The 21416-nt window shown below is 41.7% G+C and overlaps 1 protein-coding gene across 6 annotated transcripts in view; it reads right to left on the bottom strand.

Annotated features, from left to right (window-relative positions):
- The window catches only part of NTRK2 (neurotrophic receptor tyrosine kinase 2), a 336633-nt gene that overhangs the window by 276969 nt on the left and 38248 nt on the right, over positions 1–21416 (bottom strand). For all 6 annotated transcript variants that reach the window (XM_015076264.3, XM_053205197.1, XM_053205198.1 and 3 more), the window contains 3 exons: positions 9552–9688; positions 8912–9044; positions 6138–6443 (listed from right to left, as the gene is read on the bottom strand). In XM_015076264.3, the coding sequence (XP_014931750.2) occupies positions 6138–6443; positions 8912–9044; positions 9552–9688 (576 nt within the window). The remainder of the gene's footprint in view (positions 1–6137; positions 6444–8911; positions 9045–9551; positions 9689–21416) is intronic.

The raw sequence follows: 21416 nt of genomic DNA on the forward strand, positions 1-21416 counted from the left end.
ATCACTCAGGGGAGATTTCGATAAAAGAATCTACCCTTGAACAATCAACGTGTTCATGATGATGGAAATAGCCGACCTTGAAAATTCTTGAAACTCATGCCGGCTGATCCCAAGACGCTGGCGAAGGCCCCACATTTCTTCCTGGTGACACTCACAAGCGATCTCTCTGCCATTAATTTCTGGTCACGGTTCTACTTGAAAAGACACACTCACCACTTCTAACCTTCACCCAGTCTTCACGCACACCTTCGTGTTCCCGAGAAGGCTTTTCCAAGGCCAGCCATGTAGTGGATCAATTTCATCTTAGGTAAGTCTTATTTCTGTCCTATTGGCTAACTAGCATACAGCAGAATTTTGGGAGACTCCCCAGAGAGTCCCGTGTTCCCTCTGTGAGTGCCGCACCAGGTTTCTCCTTTATCCAGTCTCCCTAAGCCTCCTGAAGCCAACACATTGAATTCATCCTACCTTTTGCCAAACCCAATTAGAGTGCATCTCTGTGCACAAACTCTTCTGTATTTTTATCATTATTACTCGTCGATATCCACAAGGAGTCAGTACAGCCATCTTGGCAGATGCCTATGCGGTCCTTCCAGTGGTTTCCCCCAGGTTCCGCAGGGCAGAAGGGAACCCCCCTCACTAGGCAAAGTGTGGTCCGGAACCTGCAGCATCAGCTGCGAGGTGGTCAGAAATACAAAATCTGAGACCCTTCCCCAAATTCATGAGATCAGAATCTGTGTTTTAGCAGGATCTCCAGGAGAGCTGTATGCTCACTGAAGTCTGAGAAGCCCTGATTTATAACTCCGTGAGAAGTTTGACTGAAGTCAAAAGACCTCAGTGGGCATAGAAGATGGCCATTTTACAATGAAACATAAAGCAAACCTAAAAAATAGCTAGATACCCAAACACCGAGGGGGGTGGGTACTCTCTGGCAGTGACCGCAATAAACATTAGGGGTGAGGGCAGGAGACGTCTTGTCCCCGTGGCATACCTCTGAGGGGGAAGGAACTTGGACACCAGAAGGAGCTTACATTTTCCTACCCTCTCCAGGAACCAAACTGTGACTTAGTTTTCTCCTTAGAGCGCCAAGTCTAGAAAGTTCGTGTAGTCAAGTGGCAGTCTTGAGGTCTTCTCTGGGCAAGCCTGAGCCTCTGGGTAAGGGAGGACAAAGCAGTGCTGAGAGAAAAGCAGTTCTGGGTAGAAAGTTTCTCCCTAATGGCCGCAGAGGACAAACACAAAGCGAAGTGAGGAATGGGTACGTTGTTAGTGATCTGCTCAGTGCCCACTAAAGAGAGAGTAACACTGCAGAACTCACAAAGGAGATGAATGAAAGCTGGACCCATGTCCTTTGAAACCTCTGCTTCACACTGAGACTTTTGAGGTCCCAAAGAAGACAGAAGGTGCTCATTCAGGACTTACACAGAAGTTTCCACATAGCCATGGGGCCTCCACCACAGCACTCTGAGAACCCAAACCGGGTTCCCTGCAGGCAGAAGGCTCTGAGGCCAAGTACCTGCCTCCTACCAGAGAAGGTGAAAGCAACCAATGGAGGCAGGATGCAGGTGGCATTTGCGTTCAACCTATACGGCTGGAGGTGTCAAGACGAGGGACCACGAGGGCTCCCCGTGGACCAGACAGAGGTGGCGTGAGAGAATGTCTGTCCTGACAACAGCCCCCTGGAGGAGCAGAGGGATCTCAGCAGCACGAAGCTGCATTCCTGGGTTCTGAGGAAGGAGATGCTTCCACCAGCTGGAATAGAGACATGTTTGCTTCCTGTCACGGACTCCCTGGAGAGAGGCCCGCAGAGACAGGAATCACCAAGATCCCACAAAACGATCCAGGAAGGTCTGTGAATCAGCACTGAACACACGCCCTGAGCACACCTGCCTGCCACCTGTCCCCTGTGCCCACTCCCTTCTACTCAGGTAACAGAGGGCCTGAATTCTGCTTAGCCAGCTCTGCAATCTCCCTCCCGCACCCCATCCCCGCCTCTCCACCCCCTCACCCCCCACCCCACCCCCGCCCCTGGACACACACACATCGTGCTGGTCTGGACTGGACTTAACTCAAGTCCAGAGTTTTGACTTCTAACTCAGATAGGACATGCTATTTCTCAATTGAGATTTTTGCCTGCAATCTAAAGTGACCAAAGGATTGTCTGTTACTCAACAACGAGCAGAAAAATCTCACTTGGGTCAGGGCTCTCATCCAGACCATTTTCACCTTTGGTTGCACACTGGAGTCACTGAAGACCTTAAAAACAGAAAATGTGAAAGCCTGAGCCTCGTCCAGGAGCCACTGAATCAGAATTACTGGAGGTGGGCTCTAGAAATGTGTGTTAAATAATGAAATCACAATTAAAACTCCCCAGCTGATTCTAATGCACAACAGGGAGCCGGGCCCTAGTGTTCAGGAGCCAGAAAAGATTATTCTTAGTGAATAAATAAGTGTTCCAGGGACAATGGAAAATAAAAACGAAATAAAATTAGTTTGATTCCAAGCCGCGTTCCTCAGCATGCTGGAAAAGATAAACGCTATCTATCGTTCCCTAAATTTCATTTGGAAACTACAAGTTGAGTTTTGTGCTTTAAACGTAACCCAAAACTGACCTGAGCGGAGTTCACTTCTAAACGTGGGATCCAAAATGATCAATCTGGTGTCTGGAGTTTGGGAAAGTCTTTCCTCCCTTTCTCAGTCACCGGCCAGGTTGCCAGTGATGAACAGATGGGAAGGCACCGGCTTTGTGTCTGGGGCCCTGCTGATACCCGAAGGTCTGAGAACACCTGTCCTTCCTCGTTAGCACCCTGGCTGGGTCTGGTATCGGAGTCTGTAAGGTCCCAGCACTCTGGAGAGACACTGTAGGGCGATCTTTACCGACGGCCTCACACCCTGCGGGTGGCACCCTCTTGATCTGGCTGATGCTGGCTCCAGGTCTCTCTGCCCATCCTTTCTCCACGCAGAAAGCAGGAGAGTGTCTCCCACCGCATCCATGGTTTCCATTGCAGGTGGTAATAAAGGCAATCGGGGCTGTAACTACATTCTTCACCAAAAAGCTCACCAACTTTTTGCTTTAGGGACTTTTTTTATTTGTCTTTCTCTCTCTCTTTTTTTTTTTTTTTGAGTTTATTTATTTATTTTGAGGGAGAGAGAGTGGCAGAGGGGCAGAGAGAGAGGGAGGAAGAGAATCCCAAGCAGGCTCCGTGCTGTCAGCACAGAGCCCGACAGGGCTCTAACTCATGACTGTGAGATCATGACCTGAGCCGGTATCGAGAGTTGGATGCTCAACCGACTGAGCCATCCAGGTGCCCCTCTTTGTTTTTATTTCTGTTTTAATTTCTTTCAACTCTGTTCACTTTCTATCTACAAATAGACAGTGAATTCCTTTGCAAGGTGACTACTCCACAAAAGTCCCAGTTCTGAGCTGAGCTGCCATTTTAATTCTCCTGGCTGCATATGGAAGAGTAACCCTACTTCACTGATCCCAGGCTGCCAGCTTCCTCATAAGCCAGTTAACTTGCAATGCAAAAAACAAAATAGAAAAAGAAAAGAAAGAGAAAAACATCTCATCCAAAAAAAAAAAAAAGAAAGAAAGAAAGAAAAACTGTAGCTGAAGCATCTTATCAAAAAGATTTGTAAAAAAGTAAACTTCTTACCAATTACTATGTGACAATAACAGAAATACTGAAATACTGAAGGAATATAGACCTACACTTGACTTGTCATCCTAAACTTGTAGACTTTAGGCCGGCAGGGAAATATATATAGATTTGTTATTTGTTTATTTTTCTTTAGCTTTAAAGGAGGGTAAGAGGGAAAGGAAGCAATTCTTTAAAAGGCCATTATCTGTATGCTATGGTTCCAAATCTCATAAATACCAAAGATTCTAAAACACAAGCCAAGTGAGGTCAATCTCTAATTGGTCACACTGGTTTATGGCCCACTAGGGCCATTTATATCCACTATCACCCTGGACCAAGGCTCTTTTATTTCCATTTCATTTATTACTCCCTGATAGCTGGTCCTTGAGTAAATACTTAAAGAGGAAAAAAATCATTTCTAAAAGCAGATATCTCTATTTTAAAGACTTGACCAAAACAAGTAAACAAATAAGAAGAAGGAGAGAACAAACATCTTTATAAAATTAACCTCAACTTTTATTTTTGATCAGTGATGATTTCCTTTAAAGGGAGTATTTGAGACACTAAGTTATTCTTGTACCAGAAATCACTTCTTTCCTATCATTAGTGAAGTTAAAACTAACAAAAGTGATCCATAAAAAGGAGGCCACATGGATGAGAAGAGTTAAGCTCTACCAAAGACTGGCACCATACAGAAATGTTCCAAAGAAAAATACATCAAACCTCTATGTTAAATAGAAGTTACTGGCTTCCCCCTGGAAGAACTGAGCATATATATCAAAGCACACAAACCACTTCTAAAACTTTCCAATGCCAGACCCTCACCCTGAATCAAGTTCACCTCCCAACGGTTTCAAAAGGCAGCTGCTGGCAAAATTCAAATCAAGTCTGAAGTTTAGTGAATAGTAATGTGCCAATGTCGGTTTCTTACTTTTGACAAACATACCACGGTAATGAGAGATGTTCACAACAGTAACAACTGGGTGAGAGGTGTCCAAAGACTCTGTATTGTCTTTGCAACTTTTCTGTGCATCGAAAATGACTCATAAATAAAATGTTTATTGAAAAACAAACATAAAGCAAGTGTCCCCAAGCAGAATCTCTGGATTTAACGATAAGGCTGTATTCCCCGAAACACACAGGAAGAAAGAGAGTAATCTAGAGATTTACTACAGCAAATGTAGTAAACTCTACAGCTCAACTCTCAATTAAGAGGAAGATTTAATGGAAAAGACAACTGCCAGGGGTGTCTGGGTAAGGCATCCAAACACAGCTTGTTTTATGTGCTCCTGAAAGGCTGTTTGTAAATCAAACTCACATAATTCAAATAACATTTTGAACATGCTAAGGAAGTTTGTGCACTTAAAAAGCTATTTAATACACACCAGTGTAATGACAGACTTATTATGTAATGGGCACTAACTACATTCTCACTACTTACTGAAGGGGGCTCCGTATGCATCATCTCTGTCCGTGGGACTGGCCTCTGGGCCCCACAAGCACATGCTGCCCACACTGCCCCTGCCCCACGGGCCGCCAAACTGCTGTCTTCCCTTCCCACTGCCAAGCCATCTTTGTGTGGCCCTCATGAACTGAGAATTATTACAGCAAGTTCTACTCATGTACAGGTCCCAATGTCCAAACAGGCCTCGGCCTCCACAGTGTCATCCAGTATCTGGGCAACAAGACCCAACAAGTAAGAATACTCCACCGGACAACAGCATCAGAAGCAGATGAATGCACGGCAATTGTCCCTGCTGTTGCTGGGGCTCACATTGCAATTTGCCTGCCGGCATCCCAAACCATTGGTCAGATGGGAACTATTACCTCCTAGAAAAACAATTCAGGATCTGATAAATGAATGACACCACTCAGCCCAGGTAGGCAAAACATTCTAAGAAACTGGTTTCTCGTCCACGGTGAGAGGGCAGGATTCTGAATTCCAAGCGGGTAAGGGGCTAGAAAATACATCTTCAGTAGTTCATGAGCCAACCAAACACGGTTCACCTACATACATCTTGCATGAGTTTTGCCATGATGGGTACAAATGTCACTGAACACTTGAGATAAAAATAATGTGCACATCACACTACTGTCCAAAATGATTCATTCCCCCCGCCCCATCACTTCCCTGGGAGTATGAGTCCCTGCCCCTGGACTTGGCTGTGGCCCTATGGCTTCCTTTGGCCAGTGGCATATAGCCTGAAGAGACCACGTGCCACTGCGGAAGCTGGGCCTTGAGAAGCTTTGCCTATTTCTAGTTGCCCTCCTGCCATCGGCACTTGCCACTCAGAAGCAGACCTCCTGTGTGGCTGCCATTTCTTCACCTGCACCCCAGAATAAAGGCATATGGAACAAAACCCCAGCTGACCCACAAGCAAATCTAAATAATGGTGTTTTCAGCCCCTGGGTTTGCAGGTGGTTTGTTGAAGGCATGATGTTGTCAATAGTTGAGTGATACACCCTATCCTCTCCCCGGATACAAAAGCATCAGGTACTCACCATCTACGATTCCAGGCCAGCCCATGAAGTGAGCAGAAATCTGTTTCTCATCCTTCCCATACTCGTTCTTGGCTACTAACTTGTAGTCCCCATTGTTCATGTGAGTAGGATTATCCAGCTGGAGGCAGCCATGGTACTCCGTGTGATTGGTAACATGGATTTTAGTACAGATGTACTTGGACTCATTCAGTATCGCCCCGTTATAGAACCACTGAAGAGCTGGTTTGGGGTTGCCTTTCACAGTGAATGGAATGCACCAGTGGTGGTCTGAGGTTGGAGATTCGAGAAATGTGATAGTTGGAGCAACTAAATTGAAAAAGAGAAAGTTAATAGCATCAGAAAGCTCAGAATTCTCCCCATCTCCAGATATCGGTGTCATCAACGGGGGGATCTTATTCAACGAACTGTTTGATTTAAGAAAATACAGGACCAGCGACTCTGGAATCCAACAGTATTTCGAATCACCATCAAGGCTGATCGAACTCCCTACAGACAGCTTCAAAGAGACTCTTTTCCTCATACTTAAGACCCACGAACCATAGTCGTTTTTCAAATTTCGCAGTGTGAGAACCAGCTCCAAACAGATCGCAGAGATTTCTGACAGCAGAAAGGGTTCACTGGAAGTCAACTTTGGTTTCTAATACATATGCTTTGATATTACGTAGATTCATCACCAGAAAGCTGAGGGCCACTGTTTCTGCAATACTTCACTCAACAACACAAATAATGAAACGACTTTGGAAATCTTGCCTGCAGCACGGATCTCACACAGCTTATCTAAAATGGAGCAAACTGACCAAGGCGGGGACTGCTGCTGCCAATGCTGATTGATTATTATAAAGTATGATCCGCTGGTACTTTTCACTGATTGCCAATAGCAAATGCTCTTTAAAAGTATCACATTTCATGACAGTACGCTGCACTTTTGCTAGGATTTCAGAAGTCAATGTTTTGATCCTTTTTAAATGTCTGGGGTTCTGTCCAAACCTAGACAAACAACCTAGAGACCACTTTAACTTGAAAAATAAAACACTTTACGCTTTGGGGAAACAAACACTCAAGTAGCATTTTTAAACAGAGTACTTATCCTGAGTGAGGGTATTTAAAATCCCCCATAATTGCTTATTTTATTGTGGTCTGACTTTGATAATGATACAATTAAGGACTAGAAAATACCTCCAGAGCCCTAAGAGCATCATTTTTCAGGTGAGGAAACCTAAGTCCAGCGAGGGTAAATCACTTGGTCAGTTTTAGGGAGCGAGACGGATCTGGAACAAGGATCCGGGTCTCCTGACACCTAACCCCGCAGCCCTTCCGTCCTTGCTTTGCTTCCCAGTTGTACATGTTCATCACACAAAGAGGGAGAAAAGTCACAACTTGCTAACAAATACACTTTGACCAGGCTCACTACCAAGCCTATCTCAGTTGTTAAAATTATTCACCATTTATTCCTTCTATTCTTTACCTAGATTGTGATAGATAAGGTCAACTCTTCAGACCATGGTGAACACCACAGATATTAACTGAGAGGACTTTGAATTTGAGCATCCTTATTTGTAGTTCTGTGTTACAAATACAAGGACCCCAGTGGGGTAGGGGCAACACTTACCTTCCTCCCACCAGCCCAGGCCCCCAAGCCCAGGGCCCACATATTCCTTCCACCATGCTCAAATGAGCTTTTGGTGAGGTGTTGATTTAAGGACATAAAGTTGGAAGCTGGTTGCGTATGTTTGGGGATAGCATTGATTTCAGGCTTCTGGATGGGTCGAAATGATGAGAAATTATGAGTCCAGTACCTACTAGGCACAGAGGTAGTACTGACAGTGACAAAGGACTTACAGCTGGTGACCATAATCATGCACTCCAACAATCACACACTGAATGTGCGCCACGGGTGAACCTTAGCCAGTGTATCGATACCATGTGTCTACACGTGTATAATGTGTATTCATACACACACACGTGCACACTCGTGTTTCTCTCATCCAAACCCTGACCCAAATACAGTAACGCCTCATTAATTTATACCACGCCAGCTCAGAATTTGGAACAATGTGCAAAGTATATGTGATTTGTACCAAATACATGTTCGCCCTAAACGCCACAATCTGGAATGTGAAGCTATGTATTGTGTTGTTTACAACACTGGGAAATAACACACGTATGCTGAAGAAGGATTAGTGTTCTGTATCTTAGTTGCAATGTATACAGAAATTTAAAACAATAATAAAAATGTTCTGTGGGTAATAACAATTTTCAGTAACTTAAGCAAGACACCACCAACCTTCCCACAGAAACCTGATGTCAAACTAATGAGGTTTTATTGCATCGATGGCACAATTGGGTGTTTGTGAACAGCCAGCCTGATACTTTAGGTGGTATAACTTTAAATCTTCATATGGCTTTTATGGAGAAAACAATTTTAGGAACTGGTTTGGCAGAAATTAAGCTAAAACTTATTAACAAGAGAATGATAACCAGTTCAAGATATGTTCTATCCAAAAAAAAGGTTGGGGGGGGGGGAAGGGGAGGAAGGCACAAGAGGACAAGTTTAAGATCAAAAAAGCAGCTTAAAAGAAAGACATGCACCAGTAAGAGGGATGAGAAGAAACAGAACATGTGACAGAGGCTGATATCTCTTTAAAAACTGCACACAGAACACAGCACACACTTTTTTTTCACACACTTCAGCAGCACCCAGAGTGCCCAATGACAAATGCAGGTGTGTCCGCGATTGTTTGCGATTAAAAACATAGGCCGGTCTGATTACGTACAATGTACAGTGAGGTTGACAGAATCTTGGTCTTCTCCTACAAGATTTTCTGCCACACAGGAGATCTGCTTTCCACTGTCATCAGATGAAATGTTAGTTATCCTTAAGGAGCCCTGTGTGTGGCTCGTTTCATTCTACAAATGAATTAACAGACAAAAATAATCTTTATCACAACTGATGCCAAAGTGAAAAGATTTGGGGTGTCTCCCCCTAACGAAAGAAAGAAATCTATACCATTAGAAAAGGTTTGGGGCCAGGCAAAGGAACCAATCAGGAGCTATTCTACTTCTCTAGATTACAATGGTTTAATGCGCAATGCTGATTTAATCTTTGAATTCTTACCTACCTTTCTCCAAGGGAAAAGAGCCCAAGGAGCGCCCCTCACCTTGCTCACAGGGTCGCAAGAAGCTCACCAGAGACACAGAGACTCTAATCTAGTAGGTATACACAACGAAAATGCAAACCTGCACTAGTCTTTGTTAACTAAAAGAATAAATAGCAAGTAAATGTACATCAAACACAGTGTAAATTTCTCTTTCTGGCCCTATAAAATATTAAACGATCATCACTAGATTAATACAATCTCAAGTTCTGAGACACTCTCATCTCTCTCTGAACACAGAGCCAAACAAAAGCCTTACCATATGCTTGGAAACCAGATTACCGACATCCCAGTACAAATTCGGAACTGGATCGCCTGAAACACTGCAAGATAATGTGATAGACCTTCCCTCCTCCACAGTGAGGTTAGGTGCGGCCAAATTTGCTGATGGCAAACCTTCGGAACAAGAAAAAGTAAATGGAGATACATATAAATAGTTCGATGCATTATCAAAATAGCAACAAATTGAAAAGTCTTTATGCTTTAGAACTCGTAATTATTTACTTTCTGAGACTGATTTATGGTGATCTGAAAAAGTGCCAGGTCGGTAAGCTTTACAAATTTAATGTGAACCAAACAATATGAGGTAATAAGATGTGTAAACAAATTTTGCACATTTCTTAAAAATACTATTGCAGGAGCACCTGGGTGGCTTGGTCAGTTGGCGTCCGACTCTTGGTTTCAGCTCAGGTCATGATCCCACAGTTTGTGGGTTCGAGCCCCACGTTGGGCTCCATGCTGACACTATGGAGCCTGTTTGGGATTCTCTCTCTCTCTCTCTCTCTCTCTCTCTCTCTCTCTTTCTCTGCCCCTCCCCTGCTCACACTCACATGCATGCACGTATTCACTCTCTCTCTCTCTCAAATCAATAAAAACTTAAAAAAATGTTATTACTGCAAAATATCTTTTTACTTTAAAGAAAACTACTTTATAAAACTATGTCTTCTCTTTCACTGTTCTACAGTTGCCAATCTAGTTTTTTTTTTAATGTTTATTTTTTGAGAGAGAGAGAGAAAAGAGAGCAAGCACAAGGTGGGGGGAAGGAGCAGAGAGAGAGAATTCCAAGTAGGCTCCACACTGTCAGTCTAGAGCCCGATGAGGGACTCGATCCCAGGAACCGTGAGATCATGACCTGAGCCGAAATCAAGAGCTGGGCACTTCGACTGAGCCACCAGGCGCCCCGATAACCCAGTTTTTTATAGTCAAAAACAAAAGGGTGCAAGGCATCTATGTTTTTTGGATAAACCAATTTTTTACATTAAGTAACTCATAAACATAACCTCACTACCAGACCTCAATTTTGAAACAGATTATGGGAAAAAAAAAGATAGTTTTAAAGCATTCTTCAGACACAAAGCCTTACCATCACAGTATTAGAATGTTCCGAAGCTATAGAAGTCATAGCCAAATATCATAAGAAAAACTGGTTGTTGTAAACTTCATGATACGATAAAAAAACAAGTCATGTGGATCTATACTTTCACATTTCAAAAGCTAGCTTTTCTTTATTGGTGCCATTATCACTTCATTAAACTATCGCACCTAGTGGGTGTTTACACTTCTTTCAACCACATGGGACTCATAGTATTTTCTGCATGAAGGCGTGTCCCAGCGAGTGTAACGATATGTCACGTCCTGCCTGTCAAGCTAGTCCCGCACTTGGTATCAAAAACTCTGCTTGGGACTGCGTTCAGCCCGACAGCTGTGTCCCAAGGACCTATGACACATCATTAACTCAGGAGTAACCCAGAGGTCAGAAAAGGCCATTCATCTTCAAGAGCCATTGAATTGCCCTATTTGACCCACTATCTTCACAAAACTGCCATACACCCCTCGCCTACGATGACATCCCCACTGACAAAGCCATTATTCTTTATTACTGAAACCGGACTGGAGCAAGGTTTATACAGGGTGGGTCTCAGGGTGTCCCCACCCTGGCAAAGGACTTCCCAACAAGATCCGGCTGTCAGTGGCCTGCATGACCTCTTCAGGACCTTTCCTATCAGCAACCAATAGACAGCAATGTTGTATCTTTCACGGGGTTTCAAAAAGGCCCCTAATACTCTGAGTTTCATACTCCGAGGTTTTCAATCTCTGTCGTACTTTTAGCTTCTGAGGCTCTTGTTTTGTTCCTGAATGGTCTTTATTTTTATGGCACCCTGTCTTTGTTTCATGGGTGCGGTATCTCCTGATCTCTTTGAGACGTCAATAATCTTTTGAATGTTTCTTCTCTCCTTATCAACACTGTTTCTCGCAACTTTTTTTTTTTTTTTGTATCTGTTTGTTTGGTATTTGTCTCTCTGATTATAAGTTTTTCTCAAACAGCGGGTATTGTTGGCCATTCACACATCTTTAAGAACAAGGTATGAGACATACTGTGCATTCAACTGCCAGCTGCGTTGTAGAGTAGTATTAGTGGCCTTCTTAAACTGGATACCACCTGACCTTAGTATCATTAGATCACTTTGGGACAAGGTCTGGTCACATTATTCAGATAATGCTCTACCAGTGTCCTGCCCAGAAGAGGAAGAAGGATGGAAATATCAATATTCAGTATGTAAATCCATCATTTTCTCTATGGCTCTCACAGCCTCAACCCTTTCTGGAGTTCCTGATAATCTTTGTTTGATCCTCTTTAGCGAATAAACTTCCCGGGGCACCTGGGTGGCTCAGTTGGTTAAGCTTTCAACTTCAGCTCAAGTTATGACCTTGCCGTTCATGAGTTCAAGCCCTGCATCACGCTCTGTGCTGACAGCTCAGGGCCTGCAGCCTGCTTCAGATTCTGTGTCTCCCTCTCTCTCTCTCTCTCTGCCTCTCTCTCTCTCTCAAAAATAAATAAACACTAAAAAAAGAGAGAATAAACCTCCAGTTTTCTGCTGTGGAGGGAGGGGTGCATTCAGTTGGAACATATGGAATGACAATGGCTTTAACTGCTCTACAAGGAACTTGAAGCACTCTCCTGTGTTGGGTTCTCTCTGCATTCCTGCTTCTTTCTGAGCCTTGTACCAGTTCTGCATCCCACACCAAGTGTCCCCAAGCCTTTGCTGCTGCCAACCCGGTAATCAGCATTCTCAGCATTTACTTCAGTTTCTATTCATCCATCTGCTTTCCAGCTTGCACCCTTCCGGGCCTTGTTGATTCCTCTCCCATGTTCTTGGACTTCGAGATTTATCTATTGATTCTGGAGGGATCACAGAGCCAGGGCCTGCCCTGCTGCCTGTCCTCAAGGTATGACCTCTTCCACCAGCCAGACTCCACCAAGAGAGCCTGGAGGCATCCCTTTTGGCACCTTGAATACAAACCTATGACATGAATTTCCTACCTTTTACAAATGCATGTAATAGTTTGGAAATCCTGAGCAGAAAAAAAAAAAAAAAGGTTAAAATAGAGATTCTCAGTAGAGAATGCTGTGCCATAATCTTAATTTCTCCTAAAAAATTTAATTTAGTTTTTTTTTTTTTTGGTTAAGCCTAAATTTATATGATTAACAATTCTAAAAATGTTTGTTTAATTACAATAATAGTAGTAGTATTTATTGGGCATTCACTGAACCAGAAACTCTTTTCTAGTACTGTATTTTTTAATATTAATTTATTTATTTTGGGGGGGGAGGGGCAGAGGAAGAGGGAGAGAATCTCAAGCAGGCTCTGTGCTGTCAGCATAGAGCCCAACGCAGGGCTTGATCTGATGAAGGTGAGATCATGACCTGAACTGAAATCAAGAGTCTGAGGCTCAACCGACTGGGCCACCCAGGCACCCCTCTAGACTACTTTAAATGATTGTTTTATTTAATCGTTACAAGGAATCATGGAGTTAAGGATTTGTCCTCATCTGCTTAACTAAGAATATGAGTTCTGGAAAAGTCAAATACATCTTCCAAAATTGCCCAAGTACCTGTAGACCTGGGATATGAACCCAAAGTTCAAGATCTTCACCACTACACTGTACTTCCTTCACAGACTGAGTACATCCATTTTAACACAGAACATAAATACCAATACGTATCCATAACCTAAGAATTTAGTTCATTTAAAAAATAATTACGTGTCTATTTGTGAAGGAAGAATGAGTCTCCTTTATTTATAGAGAAATTGTATCACCCTGTCATAGCAGTCTCCAAAGGAATCTGTGCAAAATTGGCCAAGTCTAGATCTTTTAAATGTAAAGTCTTCCACAAATGAGTAAGCATCTGACTCACGTTAATTCTAAAGCATTAATATGCTGGCCAAAGATTCAATAATGGAAAAAACAATCTGTACTTGAAATATCACTTGAGGCTTAATTAGCACAATAAAAATGAATTGGGATGCATGAACAGCCAAGGCAGGATAAACCATTTGCCAGGCACTACTTCCTGGCTTAATAAGATTTGAAATCGGCACAAGCACAGAGCAAAGCTCAGCGAAGCTTCCAACAGCTTCTAGCACTACTGTCATGGGATCCTGATTGAAGCTGCAGACGTGTCTTCCTCTTGCACTCGGAGAAACCTGACTAGAGATCAGAAATGACCATCTTCCCAGCCCGAAAGCCACCTCCGTGTCCGCGTCTCTTGATGCGGATGTGTTCAGAGAGGACACACCGGCCTGCAGACCTCGGCAGAAAGTCACCAACCGCACGGTGGAAAGGCTGACTTTCTTGAGACTGGGGCCTCCCAGACTGTAATGCGTATGTGAAACGACCAGCAGATCATTGAAATCATTGCTTCTTTCGGGGCGCCCGGGTGGCTCAGTTGGTTAAGTATCTGACTTCGGCTTGTGTCACGATCTCACGATTCTTGAGTTCGAGCCCCGTGCCGGGCTCTGTGCTGACAGCTCAGAGCCTGGAGCCTGCCTTCAGATTCTGTGTCTCCTTCTCTCTCTGCCCCTCCCCTGCTCATGTTCTGTCTCTTTCTGTCTCAAAAATAAATAAAAACATTTAAAAAAAAAAATCACTGCTTCTTTCTAGTAGGTCTAGGTTGGGGCCTTGAAAGTCTACACTTCTAGCAAACTCTCTGTTCCACAGACTACACTTGGAGTAGCAAGGGTTTGTTTAGATGATAGATGTTGGCTGGACAATTGCTCACTAGGTTTTTGTGTCTACAACTATTATTCTTAAATTTGGCAGGGGCCCGAGCAATCATCTCATCCATGGAACTTTCCCCAGAATGTGTTCTGTGGAATCCAGACTCCTTGAGATGTTCTGTGGGGGGCTAAAGAGGGAGGTGTGGAATATCTAAGATTTAAAAAAAATAAGAGCCTACTGTAACTCTGTATTGTTCTGTAACTCTGAACGTTCACTATGCGCATCACACATTAAAAGCTCTCAGAAGTCCTGCTCTAAAGGAATCATTTCACTTCCACTGATCTTATATTCCCCAGCTTTTTTGAGTACACCACTTCTCTGTGGGATCTCGTTGTGGCTTTCTTACTTTTATTTGCAGCAATTTCACAAAATATAAGAGATACGCATATTTAAATATTAGATGTAAAATATATTTAAGGCTAAATGTTCATATTGATGATCGTAATAACTTTAACAGCTAATGTTTACTGAGTACTTAATGTGTGCTAGACCTCGTCTGTAATATTTTCCACATTACCTTATTTGGCATCCTAAAAACTCTTGAAAGCAGGAGTCATTAGTATCCCCATTTCCAAATGAAGTTAAAGCTTATCAAGTATCATAACTAAATAGCTAATGAGTGGGAGCTGGCCTTGACCCTCATCTGTCTCCATGGCCTTAACCAACACACACAGCCTCCTTCAATGGGCTCTCCCATGCGTCTGTGTCCTTCCATTAGCACACACTTCCAGAGTGTTGACTACAGCTCCTAGGATCACTAATTGAAAGTATGCAGATTCTCGGGGCACCTAGGTGGCTCAGTCGGTAGAGCATCAGACTTCAGCTCAGGTCATGATCTCATGGCTCATGAGTTCAAGCCCCACGTAGCATTCACTGCTGTGCGAAGCTGTCAGCGCAGAGCCTGCTTCAGATCCTCCGTCCCCCTTCTCTCTGCCCCTCCCCCACTCATGCTTGCTCTCAACAATAAATAAACATTGAAAAAAATAAATAAATAAAAATAAAGTATGCAAATTCCCTCCAGTCCTTTGTCACCATTCCTAATGGATAAGAAATGCTCACTATTAATAAAATATTAGGTAAGAATAAATGCAGGTGACCTATCACTAAAAAAAAAGAAGAAACAAATAAGTAGGGTCTCACTTCCTAATAAGTGAGGCAAACTGACCTCTAATCATTTTGAATCATTAACTCAACTTTGCAGTAAGTGACATAGGTCAGATTTGGGTTTCATTTTTCAACAGCCACCTGAAGTTAGGGATTACGTTCTTTCTCATCTTGTTTTAGCCCTCCTGAGCTCTGTTCATTCTGTGTTGGGTCATCATTCCATGCATGAAATATTCAAGGAAATTATGATTTTGTCTAGTGTCTCCTCTCCTCTCACTTTCTCTCTTGTTGGCTTATCTTCCAATCTCTCTCTTAAGCATATAGATTTCACTACCAGGAATGAAGCCAGAATGAGCCTGACCTATTTAGAAGTGGCTGCTTTACACCCAGTTACAAAAATGACAGAAAATTAGCAAAGTGACTTTCCAGGCCCAAAATGGAAATGGTGCTTCTATGCTTGTGAGCTGTGTCATTACAGAGTCAGCAACCAGGAAACTTCTAAACACAAAAACTGTGTCAGCAGCTGACAGAAAAAAAAAAAAAAAACAGCTTTATTTTCCATCCTAAAAAGATAAAGGAAAACAACAATCCACTGTGTGGTTGGCTTTATTTTAGTAGACAGAACCTGATCCCAAGTAAAAGTAAAGCAAAGTAATAAACTAGACTTTTTATATGCTTTTCAGAAAAAAAAAATCTATCCAGCTAAGATGGTAAGAAAATAATGTGTTATACCAATATAACTTCCAGAGTATTGACATCGCATTTCCTTTTCATCTCCCATAATCTAACAAAGCAAAATTGCTATCAGTCTATTTTCCTGGTTTAAAACAATGAAGGACTCTGTAGGAAGGAATATGCTTAACAGATGTATGCTACAAACCACAGGGCAATAACCAAAAGTAAATCTTGTCGGTTAAGTAAAACCAATTTACCTCAAGGAACCAGCCTTCTTCCCCAGGTACCTGTGAATTGACTTTTACCATCATAAATAATATTTTGTTGATGTGTCTTAAGGAATCTCTACATTGAAAGCTTCAAGGTCGAAAAAGTTGGGAAAATTAAAATTGTCGTTATACGTAACAAGGAAACCAAAGGCAGGACTGATTTCAATCCAAGGGACCATTAAGGGGGTTTTATACAGTCAACTGCAGTCCAACCATCAAGTGAATTACCACCTTATAGTCACTGTGGGACTAGCATGTTCTGTGGTAACTAGCTCCTAGTAAAATGGATGCAGGGATTGTTTTGATATGACCCAGAGGACTATTGCCCTTCTTAAACATATTTGCCATCTACTTAGAGCATCCCATCCACTGCTAACACTTCCTGAAGAAACTCTCTTCCAGAGATTTAAATCATAATCAAAGCATAAAGTATACTGTTCTTTAATAATCCCACTTACTGAGGGGAAATGATTGAAAAGACTGCATTGCAAAACTAACCGTTGAAGATCAACCGACAAAGTAGCAGGGATGGTCTTCTATTAAGTCAGCACAGTGACTGGACAAAATAATATTCCTTCTACAAAATTTGTGTGATTCTATCTCTGTCTCCAGAACCGGTGTGCGTGGTGACCCCTTTTTTTTTTTTCTTATTAATGTGGAGACTTGAGATGCATGTGTTTTGTTGCCTTTAATAAAGTTAAATTGTTGCTGCAATTAATAAAGTTTTTCTAAGGTTAAAAAGGACCTAGTGGAGAAACAGACCACAACATGTTTCCCAGCATGAATAAATTTACAGTAGTTCACGGCAGGAGGGGCTGTTAGAGAAATACTGTGAGACATTTTGACCATGCTGCTAATGGTAACAGGGCCATTAAACTTCCCAGCCCTGCCTACTAATCTCAGTTAATCACTAAGAAGAAGGAAAGGGAGATACTTTCACAATGAGATGATGACAGAAATTTCAAAGGGAACTACAAAATACTAAAATATGGAATAATTCAGCTAGAATAACACAAACGCTTAAGTTATCTTAACTGAAATATCCATACCATTATATAAAAATTTGGTCCATCCTGATCATTAATAGAACATGTGTGGCTCATGCATTTATTAATTGATGAATTCAGCAAACATTAATCAAATGCCTATTATGTTCAATGGATACATTAGACACCACAGAGGGTGTATTTTTTGCTTTAAAAATGTAGAGCGTTTGTTAATACAATACTTAGATGGTGAAATAGTAAAAGGGGAAGTTTTTAAAGAAAGCCCACCTTATGAATGAATGAAATCTCGGCAGCTCTTTCTTACTGAAATTAAAATGTTACCAGTTGCAAATTAATGGAATAGTCATAGTTACTGGGAATCATTGGTTTAGAATGATGAAACAAACACACAAGACCATACAATACTCTTATGAATTACTCTTGGACTTAGTTAAGAGTTTCATACAAAAAAAAGTGAAGCTGAACTCTATGAAACTGTGATGTAATTAAACACAATAGATACATTTTAAAAGTCTGCAAAGGGCAAGACCTGAAAGAAAAGCCAACCAACCACAAATCCAAGCTCTAAACAATACATCTATCTAACTTAAAGATAGTAGCTTATTTTCTGATTCCTGTAGTATGGACTTTCAGAAATAATTTATATCCAACCACCTAGTGTCAATCTACTGCTCAATCCAACTTCTCTTTAAAGAGCCCAAACTAGGAAACCATGATGAAGAAAAGTAACATATGACTAAACCCCCAACCGAAGCTTCCCATTCTGATCTCAAATCTCTAGATATTTTGCAAAACTTTTTAAAATTCCAGTGTTAGTGAATAAGAAACCAGAACACGATGAAAAACTCCTGAACAAGAGAAAGTGAGAAAGTGGGGTTAAAGAAAATCAAACATGTCCTCAAAGGGACATGTAAGTATTTGCTTCACAAAAGCCAATAGGGAAGCTCTAGGCTGACCCAAGACTCAAGGGGCAGATGGCAGGACAGAGTGGAGCCCCACTTCAGCTGAGCCACGGGGGCCACTGGTTAAGAAAACTGAGTAGATGCAACATATCCTGTCGCTACGCTCTCACTGTGGACACAGCATCCAGTAAGAGTTGGAGCCACTCCCAAATGGAAGCAATGAGTGCAGGAAGCTCACCAGAGAAAATCAGCAGTGCTTGGCACTGTTGACACCCTGGGGATACGGTGAACCCCAACACGGAAAAGGGTGTTTCAGTCACAGAAAAACTCAATCACTAGAGACTGTGGAAATTCAAAATTAATTGTTGGAAGGGAGAAACTCAGTATCTGGAAAAACAGCTGAAGGACAAAGCATGAGTAAACCAATGTTCCCATCATGTCACACAAAAGGACAAACAGATGGGAAACACTACCGAAGGCTGAGAGGTATGGAGGGTGGAGCTGGAAGTATAACGTCCATCTACATAAATTAGAAAATCCTTCCAGAACTTCAGACATAAACCCTCACACTGAAAGAGTATGCTGCATATCAAACAGAACTTTACAAAATCTTTTTTAGAATAAAAACACACACCTAGTTACATGATGGTGAAAATTTCAGAATAACATGGAAAAGGAGAAAATCCTCAAAGCTTCTGGAAGGAAAAGAAAAGCATAGGTGACCTGTCAAGAAGTAAGCATAAGACTGGCCTGAAGCTTCTTATCTGCAGCATTGAATACAAAGAGAACACGGTACCACATCTGCAAAGTTCTAAAAGGAATTTGTTTGAATCTAGAATTTTATACTTAGCCAATTCCATTGAGAAGAAAATATACAGTCTTGAGTTTCCACCAGGAGAGGACTTGAAGATTTTTTTTTTAATTTCTCTGAACGAAATATTAGAGGCTACACGCCAGCAAAAAGAAAAGCTGCTCCAAAAGGTAGTAGGGTACAAGACTTTAATGGCATGCAAAGACATAGTAAATCTTCATAAAAGTCAAGTAACAATCTAAAAATAAAATCCTATTTGACAACAATCTGAGAGATGGGACGAGAAAGTAAAGAGAAATAAAGGTATCTTTTCCTGTCTTGTTGGGTGTTATCTCTAGATGCTTACAAGAAAAAATACGTTTTGATAGGGGCGGTAAATATTGGGGCATTATATATTTACAAAAAAACAAAACCATAATGTATAGCTTTCAAACAAATTAAGAAAAAATAAAATAAAAAACACTATCAATGGAAGAAAAGGAAAACACTGTAGAAAAATAGGCAAAGGATGATTCATCAAGGAATAGACACAATGTCCCGTAAACAGAGAAGAAACTCAACAGTCATCAGGAAAATGCAAACCAGAAAGCAATGACCTACCAGTTTTTAGACAAGCAAAAAAGTAAAAAGTTTGCTAATATCAAGGCATGCCTTGCTGGAGTGGCTATAATTTGGTACAACTGCTTTTTAATGTGCAAACCATAGAAGCCAAAACTTCTGCTTCCGGTTCTGGATCCCAGAAAAACCTTTTCATCTGTACACAGTACAAAGAGCAAAGAGTAAAGATACTCGTCGAAACGTTTCTGGAGTGACGAAAAATGAGAAATAAGCTAAATGCACAACAATGTGGAAATTTTAATGTAATTGAGATATATTCCACCATGAATACTGTGCGATGACTCAAAAGAGTATTACAGATCTCTAACCACTAACCTGAAAACAAGAAAAACACAAGCTTTATGTGTAATGCAGGTTATTTTTACAACAAAATGTATCGACCTTATTTGTGCAATTATTAATAAGTAAAAAAAAAAGTTTGGACAGAAAGAAAAATTAACAAACAACAAACCAATTTAAGAATACAAAAGTGGTAGAGAAATGATTTTACAAGGTAGCTTTAGCATCGTTGACACTGAAATTAATTGTGAGTGTTACCATGAACGCAATGGTCCTAATGGAGCCATCAAACATATGCCTCCCAAATCATGACAGTGAATTCAAAAGCCCCTAAGACACACAGTTGACTAATTTGTAGGAAACAAATAAAAACTTACTGAAAACTGACAAACTGACCAGGAAAAATGAGGACCAGTTCCCTCTTACCCTTACCCTCCCCCAATCGTAATAGTCTATCAATAACCCTATAGATTCAGCGCATTACCAAAAGCTGTCAAGACAAGTTGGCCAAAAATTAAAATCATTAAAAAAAAAAAAACGCAAAGAACTGGCTTCAGGCAAGGGCAAAGCAGACGTCTATTAAGAGGCCATTTGTGAACTAAGAGCAGGACTTAGATGCGCTTTCTTTCTTCCTCTCAGTGGTTGCTGAACCAATGTGGTCACAACAGCCATGTGGACTTGGGAGCCAGCCAAGAGGCCAGGTGACTCAACACTGAATTTCTTGTCCCTCCAGGCGATTTCTCTCAGCGGTGCAAATTTATACCAGAACAGAGCACAGCTGCCCTCTTCTCAATCGGGAGGAGATATATATTAAAGGTTGGGTTTGTTTAAGTGTTGGCTAGCAAAGAAAGCTCAGCGAAGCTGTCAAGAGAACAAAGCCTGGTTCCCCTATGATAAAGCCCAAGGGCTCTGGGAGAGAAGAATCTATGGGAAGAGTAACTGCTGTCTTGTAAGCCCCTTCAGGGTAAGAAACAAATACTTCTCTTTCCTTTTATTACATTCTCTTTAAAAATGAACAACAGCTATATTTTCCTTCAAGAAAAATTGACCCCGAACAGCACGGTCTTCTGAAAACAAAGAATCGAATGTTCGTGATTCATATACAGATTCCTGACAGACAGGAATCAGGTGCTACATGGCTTTCTGCTCTGTCACCAGCCACTCGGCCAGAAGATCAAATATAACTGTGAGCTAACTAACTGGCTGGATGACGCATATGTGAGTATTCGAGGAGGTACATCACAGAAGTCCTTAGCAGGAAAATCCTAACCAGAACATTTGGGTTTTCCTTCCTTGCAAATAGACTGGCACTCACAGAGAGATGGGACTTTGTCATAAGGTGCCCCCTTAAATTCTGGAGTTGTAAATGCTGAGGAGGAGTGGGGGCAAGATGAAGGA

The sequence above is a fragment of the Acinonyx jubatus genome, chromosome D4 (genome assembly GCF_027475565.1).
Source record: "Acinonyx jubatus isolate Ajub_Pintada_27869175 chromosome D4, VMU_Ajub_asm_v1.0, whole genome shotgun sequence".
Lineage (NCBI taxonomy): Eukaryota > Metazoa > Chordata > Mammalia > Carnivora > Felidae > Acinonyx > Acinonyx jubatus.